Source organism: Podarcis bocagei, assembly GCF_964188305.1.
Source record: "Podarcis bocagei genome assembly, chromosome: 5".
In the NCBI taxonomy this organism is placed as follows: Eukaryota; Metazoa; Chordata; class Lepidosauria; order Squamata; family Lacertidae; genus Podarcis; species Podarcis bocagei.
In genome coordinates, this window is record NC_138129.1 from 91,924,481 (window position 1) to 91,939,582 (window position 15,102).

Here is a 15,102-nt window from a genome sequence, read left to right on the forward strand (position 1 = left end):
CTAATCCGTTAATTCTTCAATGGGCTTGCTTCGCAAGACGAAAAAAACCGCTAGACGAAGAGAATCACAGAACGGATTCTTTTCGTCTTGCGAGGCACCACTGTACAAACATTTATGAAGAGTGTATTCCGAAACTTGCTCAAATTTGCAAAGTTTCTTCTTAAGCAGTTATTTGACGCACCTAATCTGGCCCACAGGCTAGAGGCTCTGCATCCCTGCTTTAAAAGCATGTAAGAATACTTGAAGGTAATCACCTCTTCCCAAAGGTCTCCAAAAGCAATCTTCATTTCAGTTTCCAGTATACAAGATAAAACTTCTTGCAAGCTTTCTTTAATGTCATCAACAATCGTTGGAACAGGGTCAGCAAATTTATCCCCAGCCTTCTGGGTTATCGTATCTGTTAAGCAAGCACAATGGATCTTAAATTCCTTGTTCACTTGAGGCTATAAAAGATCAAAACATTAACAATTAAGTCCCATTAATAGTCTGCTTAAAATTTCACTGCCATTTGCTTGCTTCAAAAGCCCTCCCTTTCCTATTTTAGAAACTGTATCCATTTCCAGAGGGGTAGTTATGTCAGTCTCTTGCAGAAATAAAACAATGAAGAGTCTTGTGGCACCTTAAAAACTAACTTTTTATTTTTTAAAAATGGCATATGTTCTCATGGACTATGGTCCACTTCATCAAATGCATGAAACGCTATCCCGCTCAACATGTAGCATATTAAACACAGGTATTTTGAGTTGCAGGTACATACGGTTTCTAATGTGTTGGCAAATCTTGCTACTATGAAGAAGGCAGGACCATAACTGGGTGGAATCTCCCCCAACCAAAGCTAAACAGTCTGCACTGATGATCATGGCCCTGACCATGAGGCAAGGAGGAGGAAGAATCACCCACCTCGGGGCAACCTCTGCCACTGAGAGAAATGGCTCGTTTTCAGTTCTCTTGGGGATGGATTTCAAATGTATTAGTGGAATTAAAATGGCTTCTACCACTACAAATGAACCACTGCCACAACACGGAGAGCACTGAGAGGGTCACATGTTCCAGCGTCTATAGCAGCCTTTCTCAACACTGGGTCCCCAGGTGTTGTTGGACTACAACTCCCATCATCCTTGACCACTGGTCCTGCTAGGTAGGGATGATGGGAGTTGTAGTCCAACAACACCTGGGGCCTCAATGTTGGGAAAGTGTTAGAATTCACTACACTTAAGCGATCTCTGATGCTCACTCAATTGACTATTGGCAGTCACCTCAAAAGGAGATTCCCCAAGTTCCCTGAAGAGTTTAATCAGAATCTTATTTCATCCAATATCTACCTGCTCATTTTAACTGGTCTGATAAAGAACTGTTGGCTCTTTTCTATGTAGTTCTATAGTTGAGAACGGCCAACATATCCTCTCCTTTAATCTTATAAAAGTTTCTATGTGGCGCAGTAATAATAGAATTTTTATTATTTTATTATTTTTACGCCACTCATCTGTGTGGGTCACCCCAACCACTCTGGGCAGCTTCCAACAAGATATTGAAACACAAAAAAACCCTCAAATATTAAAAACCTCCCTCCCAAACCAAGGCTGCCTTCATATGTCTTAGATGTTTATTTCCTTGACATCTGATGAGAGGGCATTCCACAGGGTGGGAGCCACTACTGGGAAGGATCTTATGCCTATAAAATTCAGTATTTCAGTCCTTCATACATCAGCTTAGCATTATTTATCGGTTAGAAGATTATTAGAACTACGTGAAATATTGAAAGTTATTGGAAATGTTTGTCGTTGTCAGTCAGGTTCTCAAATAGAATAAAAATGTTTGCAAACTACTATTTATCAGCTTTAGGCTGGGTGGCATTCAACTAAGTTTTACTCCGGATAGACCCACTGAAAAAAATGAACACAACCAAGGTAGGTCAATTCATTTCAACAGGTCTACTGTGAGTAAAATCTAGCTGACTACCACCCTTGTTTTCTGAAAATAAGCTCAGTTCAATTCAGTGGGTCTTGCTTCTGAGCAGATGTGCGGTATTATTTAACTTGTGTGGCCATTATGGTAATCCTAATGAATCAAGAAAAACAAACCTCTTTCCGATTGGGACTGGCCGCTAGAAGCATCTTGAGTCAACATTATGGTGTCTCTAGTCAGCTTCTGGAGTGCAGTAACAAAGTCTGCTTTGCTAAGTGCCTTAACTTCACTGACAAGGGCTTTGCTGCACAGGTTTTTATCATCCCTGTGAAAATAAAATTGTTTTCATTTTGCATTACTTGAGTGATAAGTAGGACAGATTATACCTTCTTCCATGGCAAAAGAGCCAACATCTGGTCCAATTCGTTTATCTATGTCTGTTTAGAGCTATTTTAAAATATAACGTCTACAAAACTAGCATAGCAAAAATCTTGCTTTCAAAGATAGGCATTTTTTTACACTCTAGTGGAGAGACTTGGCTTTCCAGACAGAGGCCACCTATTTTTGTACAGATTCCACAGAATTCGTACATGAGCAGTTCTCAGCTATAGCCAGGCTCTGTTCTGAATACCTTTCATTTGCACTGATTCTTCCCTCAATGATTGATTGTTCTCACCAACCCTTTCTAAAAACAGGATGCAAACTTCTTAGATTCGTGTTATGAAAAGAAACATCATCTTCAGTTAAGCAGGGAATGCAAAATTCAATAGCACAGACAGAAGAAATGAGGCCTTAGGGAGAACCTCAAGGACTCAGATTTACATAATCACAAACACTTTTTTAAAAACAATGGTATGTAGCTGGGAATATCTTTTCTGCATTTTTTGTTTTTAAAATTACAGCATAATGGTTGTGGATTCTTATCAAATTTAGCTCTCTAGTTGGACAGAACTTACGTCATCAGTACAATTTCAGCTTGAGGAAAGAGGTTCTGATACTGCAGGCAGCACTGCAACACACGATCATCATTGTTCTCAACACAGGAACCACCTGTAAATTTGGCAAAAGCAAGTTAGCATATCATGCTTTAAGAGAACTTGAATGAATAACGTTTAAACATCATTGTTAAAACAGGCAAAGGAGACACCTGGCGGCTCTCACTTACTTGCTGTCGAAGCACAGGAAATATATTTAACTTGCTCTGGAAATGTAGGCTATGTTCAAATGCTACACAATTCCCTCCCCAGAAGATTTTTGGGTCTGTGAGAGGAGGAAACAGTAGTCCCATTGCACCAGTGACACTACTCACATGGAGCATTGGACACAAACCGTTATGTCATCCAATCACATTAAGCAACTTGCAGCCCAAAGATTTCCAGGAGAGAATAAAACCAAGTGATTAAAAAACAGACTGCATATAAACAGTAGTTCCAAACAGTATCACCACAGTATTTTCAAAGGGTTCTTCCATCCACAAAAGATGTCAACTGTCTTAACCAGGCTACAGGGCGAATTCTGCTAGAATCCACCAGCTCTAACACAACTTACGTGTTTGCTGAGAAGCAAGTTGCATAGATTGACCCCACAACCTTGGATCTTGGTTCTTCAGGCAAGTGTAGATGAAGTGAACTGCAGGGATTGCTTTTTGCCCAACCTTTGCCAATATTTTCCCTCTTTTTAAGTTATCCAGTTCTTGCAAAACGACCCAGGGAATGACAAGCACAAATCTGCCAACTCCTAAACAGGAGAAAAATAGCTTACGAGTTAGTATTTGATGGTAGTTCTTCAAAACGCTGTCCATCTTTTAACCGTGATTAAAAAACTAATTCAGCTCGCTGTTGGATATTCTGCCAGTGGATCTGCATAGCACTGACCACATTTAACAGAATCAGGACGTATGTATCTGATAAGGAAAGTGTAGCCTTTGGGCAAGGTAAAATTTGATCTGTATTTTCCACAGCTGGGGCTCCCGATGAGATTTGCCTTTTCTCTTTCCCACCTCCTCTGGTATTGTACCTAAATCTTGTGCCTGGCAAAGGCATGAGCCAAAAGGTTCATCCTGTGACTCTCAGTCAAAGGTGAACAGCCAGAGCACAAGATGTTGGCCAATTTGTTGTAAGATGGAGTGGGCCAATGTTCTGGTGGGAAAGGAGAGCACAGCTGCTGGTTGGGTACAACCACCTGAGTCTGTGAAGACCTTCAGAGACACCTTGAGTGTGAGGTTGATGTTTGTATCTGCCACCAATGCTGACTGGTTATTTATCAGGAGCTGAGGTTGTGCAATACTGTGCATGCTACAGTGGTGCCTCGCAAGACGAAAAGAATCCGTTCTGTGATTCTCTTCGTCTAGCGGTTCTTTTCGTCTTGCGAAGCAAGCCCATTGAAGGATTAGCGGATTAGCGCTATTAGCGGCTTTTAGCGGCTTTTAGCGGCTTATCTGCTGATTGGATCAGCTGATAAGCGGCTTAGCGCTATTAGCACTATTAGCGGCTTTTAGTGGCTTATCTGCTGATCGGATCAGCTGATAAGCGGCTTAGCACTATTAGCGGCTTTTAGCTGCTTTTAGCGGCTTACCTGCTGATCGGATCAGCTGATAAGCGGCTTAGCGGCTTAGAAAAAGGGGGGGAAGAGGGGGAACCAGCAGGAACTCGCAAGACATTGTCGTCTTGCGAAGCAAGCCCATAGGAAATTCGTTTTGCAAAGCACCTCCAAAACGGAAAACTCTTTCGTCTAGCGAGTTTTCCGTCTTGCGGGGCATTCGTCTTGCGGGGCACCACTGTACATTTATGTAGTTGTGAGTGAATGGACGAAAGTAGTTTTCTACTCCACCAAGGTGAGAGCCTATTCAGGTTTAAAAGCAGATCCTTCTCAGGTGTGAGAGGTGAGTATTTGATAGTCTAGTGGGTATGGGGCATGATACCACTAGTGCTTCAGAGATGGCGATAGTCTCTTACATGTGTATGTTTGGCTGTGAACCTCATGTGGGCTGTAATATTGTTGTGTACAATTTAATGAGATTTATGTGAGTGGTTGGTTGACAGAGATGTTTGAGGCAATTGATTACTGTCATGGTCATACAGAAAGGATGGCAAGTGAGTCTGGGTGAGTGGCAGAACGTGTGTTACTTTGGTTGAAAGTTTGCACTATAGTGCCTCGTAATGCACTCTGCCTTTATGCTGATATTGTGCTTCGTATATTGATTTTGTTTATGTATTTGTTTCATTTTTGTGGAAATCATTTGGCATGTAATTATACTTATATACATTTATGTATTCTAAACCACGTCAAGATCTTCATATAGTAAGTAGTTTATAAATGGAAACGGAATTACTAAATCCACACACACCTGGGATATCTGTATTCTTCAAAGACTTGATGAATTCCAGGTGGCTGATCATTATATTAGTATCAATCACAATCAAACTATTCAGGCCAGAAAGAGTTCCTGTTACAAAAGAAGAAACACACAGAGAGAAATTCTGTTATTTGGATTCTGTACTGATTTATTCCCCTGTTTGTTGCCTTGTTACGGAAAAGAAATCAAAAATACTTGACTATACAAAACTTACTAGCAGACATATTTGATTCATCATCTGGAAGATCTATCTCCATGTTGGTCAGCTCTCCACAAGTCTGAACCACAGGCAAAGCCATCGTTTTGTCAATGCGAGCAGCATGCAGTTCTTCTACAATCTGCATCTATGGAAAAGAGCAATATAAACTTGAAATCAAGGCTGGCACTGGGAGTTCATGTCACTGGGCACCAACTAAGGCTCACACCCCACTCCTAGAATTACACCTTCTTGCATATTCTTTGGCTACTGAGAATGCTCAGTCCTTGAGGGCTATGTTTGGGTTCCTTCTCTTGGTTATTGTTGTTCCCGGGACTTTTTTTTTTAACATGGGGTTTCCCCAAGTCTGATGACCCTGCATTTTTGGATGGGGCCATTTTGGCTGCATGAGGATTCATGCTTAGAGAGTGAAGCATAGAATTGTAAAGTTGGAAGGGACCACGAGGGTCATGTAGTCCAACCCCCTGCAATACAGGAATCTTTTTGCCCAACATGAGGCATGAACTCACAACCCTAAGATTAAGAGTACCATGCTCTACCGACTGAGCTTTGTAATTATTATATAGCACAGACCTGCTTGTGCTTCTTGACAAGTTATGGAGCCAATCGTAAAGCAAAAGGCAATGTGTGTGGTGCAAGAATCGCAGCTAGGGAATGCTAAAGTGCACCTGCTAGGTTACATAGCCACTAACCTCATGGTCTGTGTCAGTACTTTCAGTAGCTTCACAGGAAGAAGAGTGGCACGAGGCTTCAGAGCTCTGTAACAGAAATTAATCACTTCAGGTATCTGTACTGTATCAAAAGCTTTGCACTGAGAGAAAGCCCGAGTAAATATTATTGGCAGGGTTGGAAGTTTATTGGGAGATGGAAGTGATTTCAAGAGGGGAGGAGAAGCGAATGAGTGCAAGACGGCCATACACCACAACGGATGTGTGCACACATGCACACGCACACACAGTTTCTAGAGAACACAAAAAAGGCTAAAGAAAATTCCCCGAGGCTTAGACATGAACAGCTTGCTTCCTTGTAACCACAGTTCTTTGAGTGGTTATCTGAGCAGCAACATACACTGAATTTGTCTATGCAGAACACTATTTAAGAAACTTCTTGGGTTTAGCTGAGCCTGTGGCCCCTGCCCCCGAGCAGCGAACCCTTCCTCAGGGTCAAGGCCAAGACCCTCTCCTCAGTTAGAGAGACTGCAAGTGCAAACTACGAGCTAGGCTGCAGTGAGAAAGAAGGGTAAGTTTTGTGGCTGCAGAGATGTCCCACTCGAAGGACTATGGCTGCATGTGAGCAATTGGCTCTTCTTCATGGTACAGTCACAGACACAGTAGAGTAACAAGCTAGCAAACCAGGAGGTGGAAGAGCGCATATCCCCAAAAGGTTATGTGACAGGTGCCACAGTCATAAGATTATAAATTTGTGACCCCTTGATGGGGGCCTAAAACTGTACTGGCACATGAGAAGATAGAATGTCCTTGGCACAGAGGGCAGGAGCTGACAGCACCTGACAATACAATTGTAGATTGTGAGTCAAATGTAGAGAAGCTCCAGGGAGGCGTGGTTGTAAGGTGAGAGCAAATCCAGCAAGCAAATGCCATGAGGAGGCCCTTAGAATTCAAAGTGATCTTCATAGAATGGTCTAGTAAGGATCAACCCTAGCGTTATAACTATTTTACAGCCTCATGTTCCTGAAGCTGTTAGACGAACCTTTGCCTAAAAGCAAAGGAATGAACTGTCATTTCCAAATCTTTTGAAAAAAGGTCACCCCAAATATCAATAATCTGATTTTTGTATATGTAACTGTATAATGTATTAGGTAATAAGCATAACATGTATTACAACACTGGAAAATAGAGCTTGCAAATTTTCTAATACTTGTACAATGTTTTGTACATTGTACATCACTTCTTACTGCTTAAAATAAATTGAGGTTGCAGTTTGCCTTTGTTTCTGCTGCAAGCATCGTAAGGTTCCTACATCACTTTGATTGCATGTTCTGCACACTGATTACTTCTTGGTATCTGGAGTAGCCCACAGTCTATATCCTCAAAGTTCACCTTTTCTGACAGGTCTTTGGGTTAACTGATTTAATTCTCATTCCCCGACTACAGCAATGCACAAGTACATGCAATTTCCACAATCATCCTTTGATACTATTGTTTTTAACACTGTAAGATTTAAGATCCTTCAGGGTCTATCAAGAGCAGGGGTCAACAACATGCAGCCCATGAAGACCGTTTTACTGGCCCACGAGCTGCCCCCGAACCGAGCCACCCGGTGAGTCCCCCGCACGCTGCGCTAAACCGGCACAGCGCAGCGCGGGAACTTGCCAAGCGGCCCCGGAAATCACGTCTGCGCATGTGCATATACCAGAAATCGTGTCTGCGCATGTCCAGACACCGAAAATCACTTCTGCACAGGTGCGATTTTCAGCATCTGGGCATGTGCAGAAGCGATTTCCGGTGCTGCAGACATGATTTCCGGCGTTGCACTGCGCCAGTCCGACCCATGGACGATCTCTGTGGGAGTGATCCAGCCCATGGCCAGTAAACCTTGCTGACCCCTGATCAAGAGCTACCTTTTTTGTTTATGAAGTGAAGTAACACACCACATACATTGATGGCAATGACTGTTTTCAGATGCGATCAAAGCTTTTGCTTCAGTTGTGATTTAAATCCGAGTTTAGGGTTCTGTCCAAACCCTAAACTGCACATAATCTTAATTACAGTTCGTGGAATCAAACCCACTTCATAAGCTATGGTTTGAATGGCCATATGCACAGGTTTGGATGGCATAGCAAGTTGTGATTAAGCAAAAGCAAAAGCATCTGAACCCTTGTTTATGGCAGCTCTGAATGAGATAGGAGAAGGAGGGAGGTGCAAATTCAAGGGGCTCACTCTTATAATGCTAAAATATGGTTTAAGAGTTATCTCAGAATCATTCCAGTGTCTAAATTAAATAAGCTATTTGCTGGGGAAGTTATAAAAGCCACTACTGTTGCTGCACAACGAAAAACTACCACCTCAATTATCATAGCAAACTTTTAACAGCTTTACCTGACTCATCTGAAATGCTGCAGGTTCAAATCTATCCCCTTGGGTCCTTGCATTACCAATATTCTTGTGGGATTCCTGATGAAATTGTTCTTTCTGTTTATATTCTCTCTGGTGATATAGTTCACGCAAGTGGTGCAAGGGTGCACGTTTCACTCCTTTGTCAGTTTTGCGAGGTAGTTCTAATGAAGCATGTTTGGCTCCTTCAGGAGTGTGCACAGAGGATTGCCAAGACGGTACTTTAGTACCTGATAAGCTAAAGGATGAAAAGGTGGGATGTGACTTTTTTGAAGTGTTCTGTGAAGTTTCCTTGAACTCCAGCACACGTTTTACAGCTTCTTTTAATTTGGCACATTCCGCCTCAGCCTTCTTTTTCTTCTTTCGGCTGTTAAGAATCCTCAAATCCTGCAATTCCCTTTTCCCTCTTTTCACATCAGGATCACTGCACATCTCTTTGCTTGAGCCCTCCTTACGAGGGAAGGCTGCTGCAGAATCCAAACTGCTTGTCTTTCCTCCACGTTCAGCTGTATTTTTAAAATGCATAGTGACCTTTTGACGCTCTTCAATAGGCCTTATAGTACCACAGACAAGATGGGTATCTTTGGAAGCCTCTTTTTCAATAACTTTAGTAGTATCTTTGAGATCCAGACTCTTTTTTCTTTTCGTGTATCCAGCACTATCATCTGACCTATGGAAGGATCAGCAAGAGAAAACTATTACTGTACGAAGAAATTTGACAGTGGAAGTTTCATACAGAAACAGTGACGTTCTTACAGAACAAACTCAAGGTTTAGCTCAGTGGAAAAATGTTGAAAGAGAATTAGATTATTACTTGTGTACTAGAAAATGTGGCAGACAATATAAAAAGTTTAAACTTATTTTTACACCAGGTTAAAGTAGAGAAGCTGATCCTTCTCCACCTTTAATTCTGAGCAAAACAAACAGCAGCCACGAATAACTATGGGCATCCCCATCCATTTCAAGCAGTAAATACAGACAGTTTTTAATGTGATGAGGAAGATCATTGCAAAGCAGATGAAGATCTGCAATCAGACGTTTAGCTCCATCATCCAAAGGCATAGTGTGGAGGGTGCTGTGGCTCCGGGAGCAATTTTGCGCCCTCAAAGCAGGCTCCTTCATCGGAAGGAGCTGTGCCTTCGCTGTGGCGCTTGTGCCGGGAACAGCTCCGCCCCCGGGTCAAGCCTGACCCAGGGGAGGAGAGGAGGTGAGTGGACGGCAGCGCTGCCGCCCACCCTCCTTGGCTGCGGCGCAACTTGCGCCCGGCGGAAGCAGTAGCTCTGCCACCAGGTCACTTCTGGCCCAGCAGCAGAGAGCAGTCCTCCTTGGCGGTGAGGTGGAAGGAGCCAGGGTGCGCCCGCCCTGGGCAGTGTGGGTATACGCTCCGCCGCTGCCATCAGCCCAGACTAATTTAGCCATTTAACACCTTCACTGAGGTTTTGAGGCATGCGAGTCATAAATCAAACTAAAAAATGATTAATTGCTGACATAAGCATCAGTTAAGATCCACTGCAGCCATAAGTCTCATCAGTGAAAGGATTTCTGCTTCTGCGATGGGACTTCCCCCCTCTTCCAAATCTGTTCTGAGGAAGTTTGTGGGGCAAAGGGAGATGAGAAAAATCCCTTTCACAAGAAGAAATCCTTGCACTGATGGGATAATTACTTAGGGGCACACTGGATACAAGCAAGAAACTGTTATGGCAGATTGAAGACAAGAGCTGCCATTATTCTAACAGGAACAAAGAAAGATAAGGATAACAGGATTAAAATGCAAAGTTTAACTTCACACTTAGAAGCTTAAAAGCCTAACTTTAAATGAACATTCCATGGTTAAAATACACCCCCCAATATTATACTAGAAATTAAGCAATAACAATTAATACAAAAAGGATGCACAGAAAGAGGTTTCCTGATGAACTGAAAGACTGATAAACAGGCTTATGGAAGCTATTTAGTAGTTATCAATTTGCAACTAAACTAATTAAACCTTGCTTCACATCCATTAACTCCCATATACAGTGGAGGCTTTTCCATTTTCCTTCAACCTTGCAGAGAAAACATTTGGTCAGTTCGGGAGTCAAAATGGTTTCAGGGCTGTTTTCCTGTGCTGCTTCAGACAGATGGTTTATATATTTATGTACGAGTTTGCTTGGTACATTTATGAACATTTATTACATATATGACTTTAATTTTTTTATTTCAGCACCCAACTTCATCAGCTGTCACCCATAGAACTTCTCTTGGAAGAGGCGCTTTGAAGTAGGGCTCTTAAGAGCATGAGGGTGACACAGGAAGTGTCATACAGAAAAAGGTGCCCTCCTTTCATCAACAAGCTCCTCTGCAACAAACTACGCATTTAGTCTTTTATAAAACTAATGGAAAAAACCCATCAAAATGGTAGTGACATAGAAGCAGTGCTTTTCCCCCCTTTAAAAATGTGTTTAGGGATATTCTCATTTTGACTCAAGAAAATCACCATTTTATAGTTCAAATCGGGGGGAAATAAAAACAGTAAATGGAAAAAAGTACAAAGATTCACAAAATCCTTAGGGGTATGCGTACCCCTGTGTACCCCCCAGAAAAAAAGCACTGAATAGAAGGAACTGGTTCTTCACTTGCTGTTCTGAAATTGCTTAGCATTTCCCTGCACTAATAATTGACCCAATATTATACCGTAAAGCATTCCCTCTAATTGGTTCAGCTGTGGTACAGCACGGAAGGAACAAGATTGACTAATCTGGAGCCTGGAGGAGAATTTTTTTTTTGGAATGATATGTGTTAGTTGAATATTGTCTCAACTACAGTGGTGCCTCGGGTTACATACGCTTCAGGTTACAGAGTATGCTAACCCAGAAATAGTACCTCGGGTTAAGAACTTTGCTTCAGGATGAGAACAGAAATCGGACCGTGGCGGCGCAGCAGCAGCGGGAGGCCCCATTAGCTAAAGTGGTGCTTCAGGTTAAGAACAGTTTCAGGTTAAGAACAGAGCTCCAGAACGAATTAAGTTGTTAACGTGAGGTACCACTGTATTATAAAAACAAACCAGAACTTCAAAGACTAATATGTTATATCTGTACCTGGCAATTCCTATGGTCATATGAGAAGTGTCACTTTCAGCCATAGTAACACCAATGCATTATTACTGAATGAGCTGCAAAGGACAAGGCCATTGCAGATTAGAGTCTATGTGTAGAAAATATGGATAAGCTGCCCATGCAGAAATTTAAGTCCTGCTGGGATTGTGAGCCAGGTAGTTATATCTCAGTTCTTCCAATATTAACCACTTGGGACATTTAAATCATGGTGAAAGAATAACAGCTGGTGGAAAGCACTATAGTTTTGTATTTTACAATAGTTTCAAAAATAAAAGCTTAAACCTAAACATTGTCATAATATGCAATTACTGTAGAGTGTTTTCCATTCTCTAGACTGAGTGGCAGCTTTTAAAATAATCTTTAAATTTGATGTTAATATGTTTTATCTTTTTTTAAAGCTGCCTTTAGCAATACAGGGCATAAATTTAATTGGTGAAAAGCCAGACAATATGCTTTCATTTTTAATTTACCAAGACCTCAAATGAATGAACAGATTTCACACAGTGTTGTTCCCCACCACCCACACAGACTAATTTACTTTCTGAAGCTGCAGTTCAATAAAAACGTATCTGAGAATAAGTCCCACTGAACTTAATGGGGCTTTCTTCGGATTGCACTATGAATCCACAAGAAATGGCAAATATTTTTTTCAGAATAAGCATAAATATTTTTAAATGAGTGCCTTTAATTCCAAGTAACAATTTACCCTTTACTCGTTGGCTGCTCTTTGGCATGATGACTCCTAGTTTCTGCCTTTTCGTGACTCTGAAAGAGTTAAAAAAAAGTCTACATTATTATTTATACATTAAATTGATATCCCGCCCTTCCTCCAAAAGAAGCTCAGGTTGGTAATTAGCCTCCAATTAAATACAGAGCAGTGTCCCAGACTTTCACAAGGTAGCACAGCAGCTACAGTGCATGGGCATTTTCTGATTAAAGAAATATATTAAGTTATCAGGGTTAAATTAAAGCATGCATCAACCCAGCTTATATTTAACATTATAAATACAGCTGAACAGAGTCTATAGTCAGAGCAATTGAAATACTTAAGCCAAGGATAATTTAAGCAAATCTAAAGGCAACAGACAAACTTCTAGTACACCACTCTAATAAAAGTGATTGTAATGCTTTCTTCTTCAAATCTCTAAGTCTCATCTTTTCACTTCTATGTGAAGATGAGCTAGATGATTGGTGCGATCGCTTTTCACTGGAAGTCTTGGAATAAGAATGCTAAAACACAAAATGAAATAGAAAAAATAATAATACTGAGCCCCCCCTGGAAATCTACCTTGTCTACGCGAACAAACAGAAAGATGCAGTGACAAATTTGCATTGTTTTATGTAACTATGATTTAACCTTTTCTTTTTGGGTTTAAGATCTCTCTTTCTCAATCACACACATATACACTGAATTAATGATGTTTTGAAAGGACACTTCTCTTAAGACACCCCATAAACACACATACTGAATTAATTATGCACATCAAGAGGGTATACATCCTCCTACAGGTCTTGTTTTTCCACCAACCGACTCCTGGAAATACGTAGGGTGGACAAGAATTGGAGCCAAAAAAATTAAGTTCAGCTAGGAAATACGGTGCTTCTTTTCCTTCCTTGTCTCTCACACACAGCCATACAAACCTCAACAACAGATTGTGATTAAGCAGGAGAGACCTTAACCATATCCCCAGTTTGAAGGACACACTAAGTCATATCTTGCTTAGCTGCTATTCTGCACTGAACTAAAACAGAGATAAACAAAGCCAATACTCTAGCTTACCATTTTGTGCAAAAAAGGCCATTATGTGAATACAAACTTATTTCCACTCCACATTAGCATCTCCACAGACTTTCCTACCTTGGTATCTGAAATATCCTCCTTTTTGCTGGATTTCTTTTTGCGTTTTTTGTACATGTTCAAGTTTCAAATGTTCAAGTTTCAAAATCTAAAAAGAGAGAAAGGCAATATAGCCTTATTTCCAAATGCATTTTACATTTCCCCCCTCTTGTTGCTTTGGCTAGTAGATGAGGCCAGGGTTTTATTTCCCCTTGTTTCTGGAGTCTGGGGTTTTCTCTGGGCGACACTTTCAGAATTAAAATTTGCTTGTGCCACATTGGATTTTTTATTGATAAGAAATACATTGGAAAACAAAAAGAAGCAATTCATGGCAGTGCTTGATTTATAACACAGAACGCAACTACTTTATAGCATGATCATGGGGCATCCAGAAAGTATAAAACAATGCTGCCATGTAAGAACATGAATCATTCCCTAATTATAAACAAGCCTCTTCCGTATGTACCTTAAGTATGTACACAAACTCAATGAGAGGTGTGAGTTTGCTTTTGCCATGTAATCTCATTTATACTGGGACTAATTTGAGGCAAACAAACTCATCAAAACATTTTGAAAAGCTGTCTATCCCTATTCTGCAAATAACATATATACATATACATACATACATACATACATACATTTCAGTGATGTATAGTGTGTGTGGTTTTTTCTGGGGAGACGCATACCACTAAACACTTTATTCTATTTGTACTTTTGTCCATTAACTGCATTTATTTCCCCCGATTTATACTATAAAATGGTGATTTTCTTGAGTCAAAATGAGGACCCCTAAACATTTTTCTAAAGAAAAAAAAGCACTGCATACACTATACATCAATGAAATGTTTAAATATTTCTTTGATTGTCTTTGAATCTTTCCCACACGCCACACTGTTTGAAAACCACTGATCTATGAATGCGAGAAAAGTAAAGAAAACACCCAAATCCACAGCTGGCCAGTACCTTTATGGGCTTAGTGCCCAACTGTGAACTCCAAACAGCACTTCCTCAAGAGGAAAGGAAGTTCCCCCAGTGTTAAACAGCAAAACCAACCTTCCTTCAGAATCCCAGGCACTGACCTCCTTCCTCCCCAAGAGTTTATTTTCTAGTAAACGACCTCAGATCCGAGGCTTAGAACGGTTTGCCCTCTCTCTTCACACTCGGCCCCTTCTCCTTTCGTCGCATCACAACGAACAGCATCACAATGAACAGCCCGGCGTTCTTGTTGCTTTTGCTTTCTTTAAAAAACAAAACTAGGGGGCAATTGGCTGCAAAGCATGCTGGGTATTGTAGTTTTCCCGGTTCGCCTGCGCCATAGAGATGTAGTCCTGCCTCTCTTAAGCTTGGGTCCCCAGTTATTGTTGGACTACAACTCCCAGCATTCCTACCTTCAAGACCAGTGGTTAGGGACAATGGGAGCTGTAGTTCAGGCTTCCTCAACCTCAGCCCGCCAGATGTTTAGGGACTACAATTCCCAGCATCCCTGACCACTGGTCCTGCTAGCTAGGGATCATGGGAGTTGTAGGTCCAAAACATCCAGAGGCCCGAGGTGGAGGAAACCTGTTGCAGTTTAATACTAATACTAATACACACGATACAGCTAGTCGTCACTGGGACCC

The 15,102-nt window shown here is 41.3% G+C and overlaps 1 protein-coding gene across 2 annotated transcripts in view; it reads right to left on the reverse strand.

Moving 5' to 3' along the window:
* The window catches only part of SWT1 (SWT1 RNA endoribonuclease homolog), a 30,672-nt gene extending 15,928 nt beyond the window's left edge, over nucleotides 1–14,744 (reverse strand). The window contains exons 1-12 of one of the 2 annotated variants that reach the window (XM_081194380.1): nucleotides 14,563–14,744; nucleotides 13,505–13,592; nucleotides 12,802–12,876; nucleotides 12,353–12,411; nucleotides 8,537–9,221; nucleotides 6,170–6,235; nucleotides 5,475–5,604; nucleotides 5,252–5,350; nucleotides 3,454–3,642; nucleotides 2,862–2,955; nucleotides 2,082–2,230; nucleotides 255–397 (exon numbers count right to left, since the gene is read on the reverse strand). In XM_081194380.1, the coding sequence (XP_081050506.1) occupies nucleotides 255–397; nucleotides 2,082–2,230; nucleotides 2,862–2,955; nucleotides 3,454–3,642; nucleotides 5,252–5,350; nucleotides 5,475–5,604; nucleotides 6,170–6,235; nucleotides 8,537–9,221; nucleotides 12,353–12,411; nucleotides 12,802–12,876; nucleotides 13,505–13,561 (1,746 nt within the window). In that variant the 5' untranslated portion in view covers nucleotides 13,562–13,592; nucleotides 14,563–14,744. Of the gene's footprint in view, nucleotides 1–254; nucleotides 398–2,081; nucleotides 2,231–2,861; nucleotides 2,956–3,453; nucleotides 3,643–5,251; nucleotides 5,351–5,474; nucleotides 5,605–6,169; nucleotides 6,236–8,536; nucleotides 9,222–9,786; nucleotides 9,866–12,352; nucleotides 12,412–12,801; nucleotides 12,877–13,504; nucleotides 13,593–14,562 lie in introns of those variants that run through there. The other variant, XM_081194379.1, reaches the window with a different exon arrangement.
* Nucleotides 14,745–15,102: the final 358 nt, after the last annotated feature.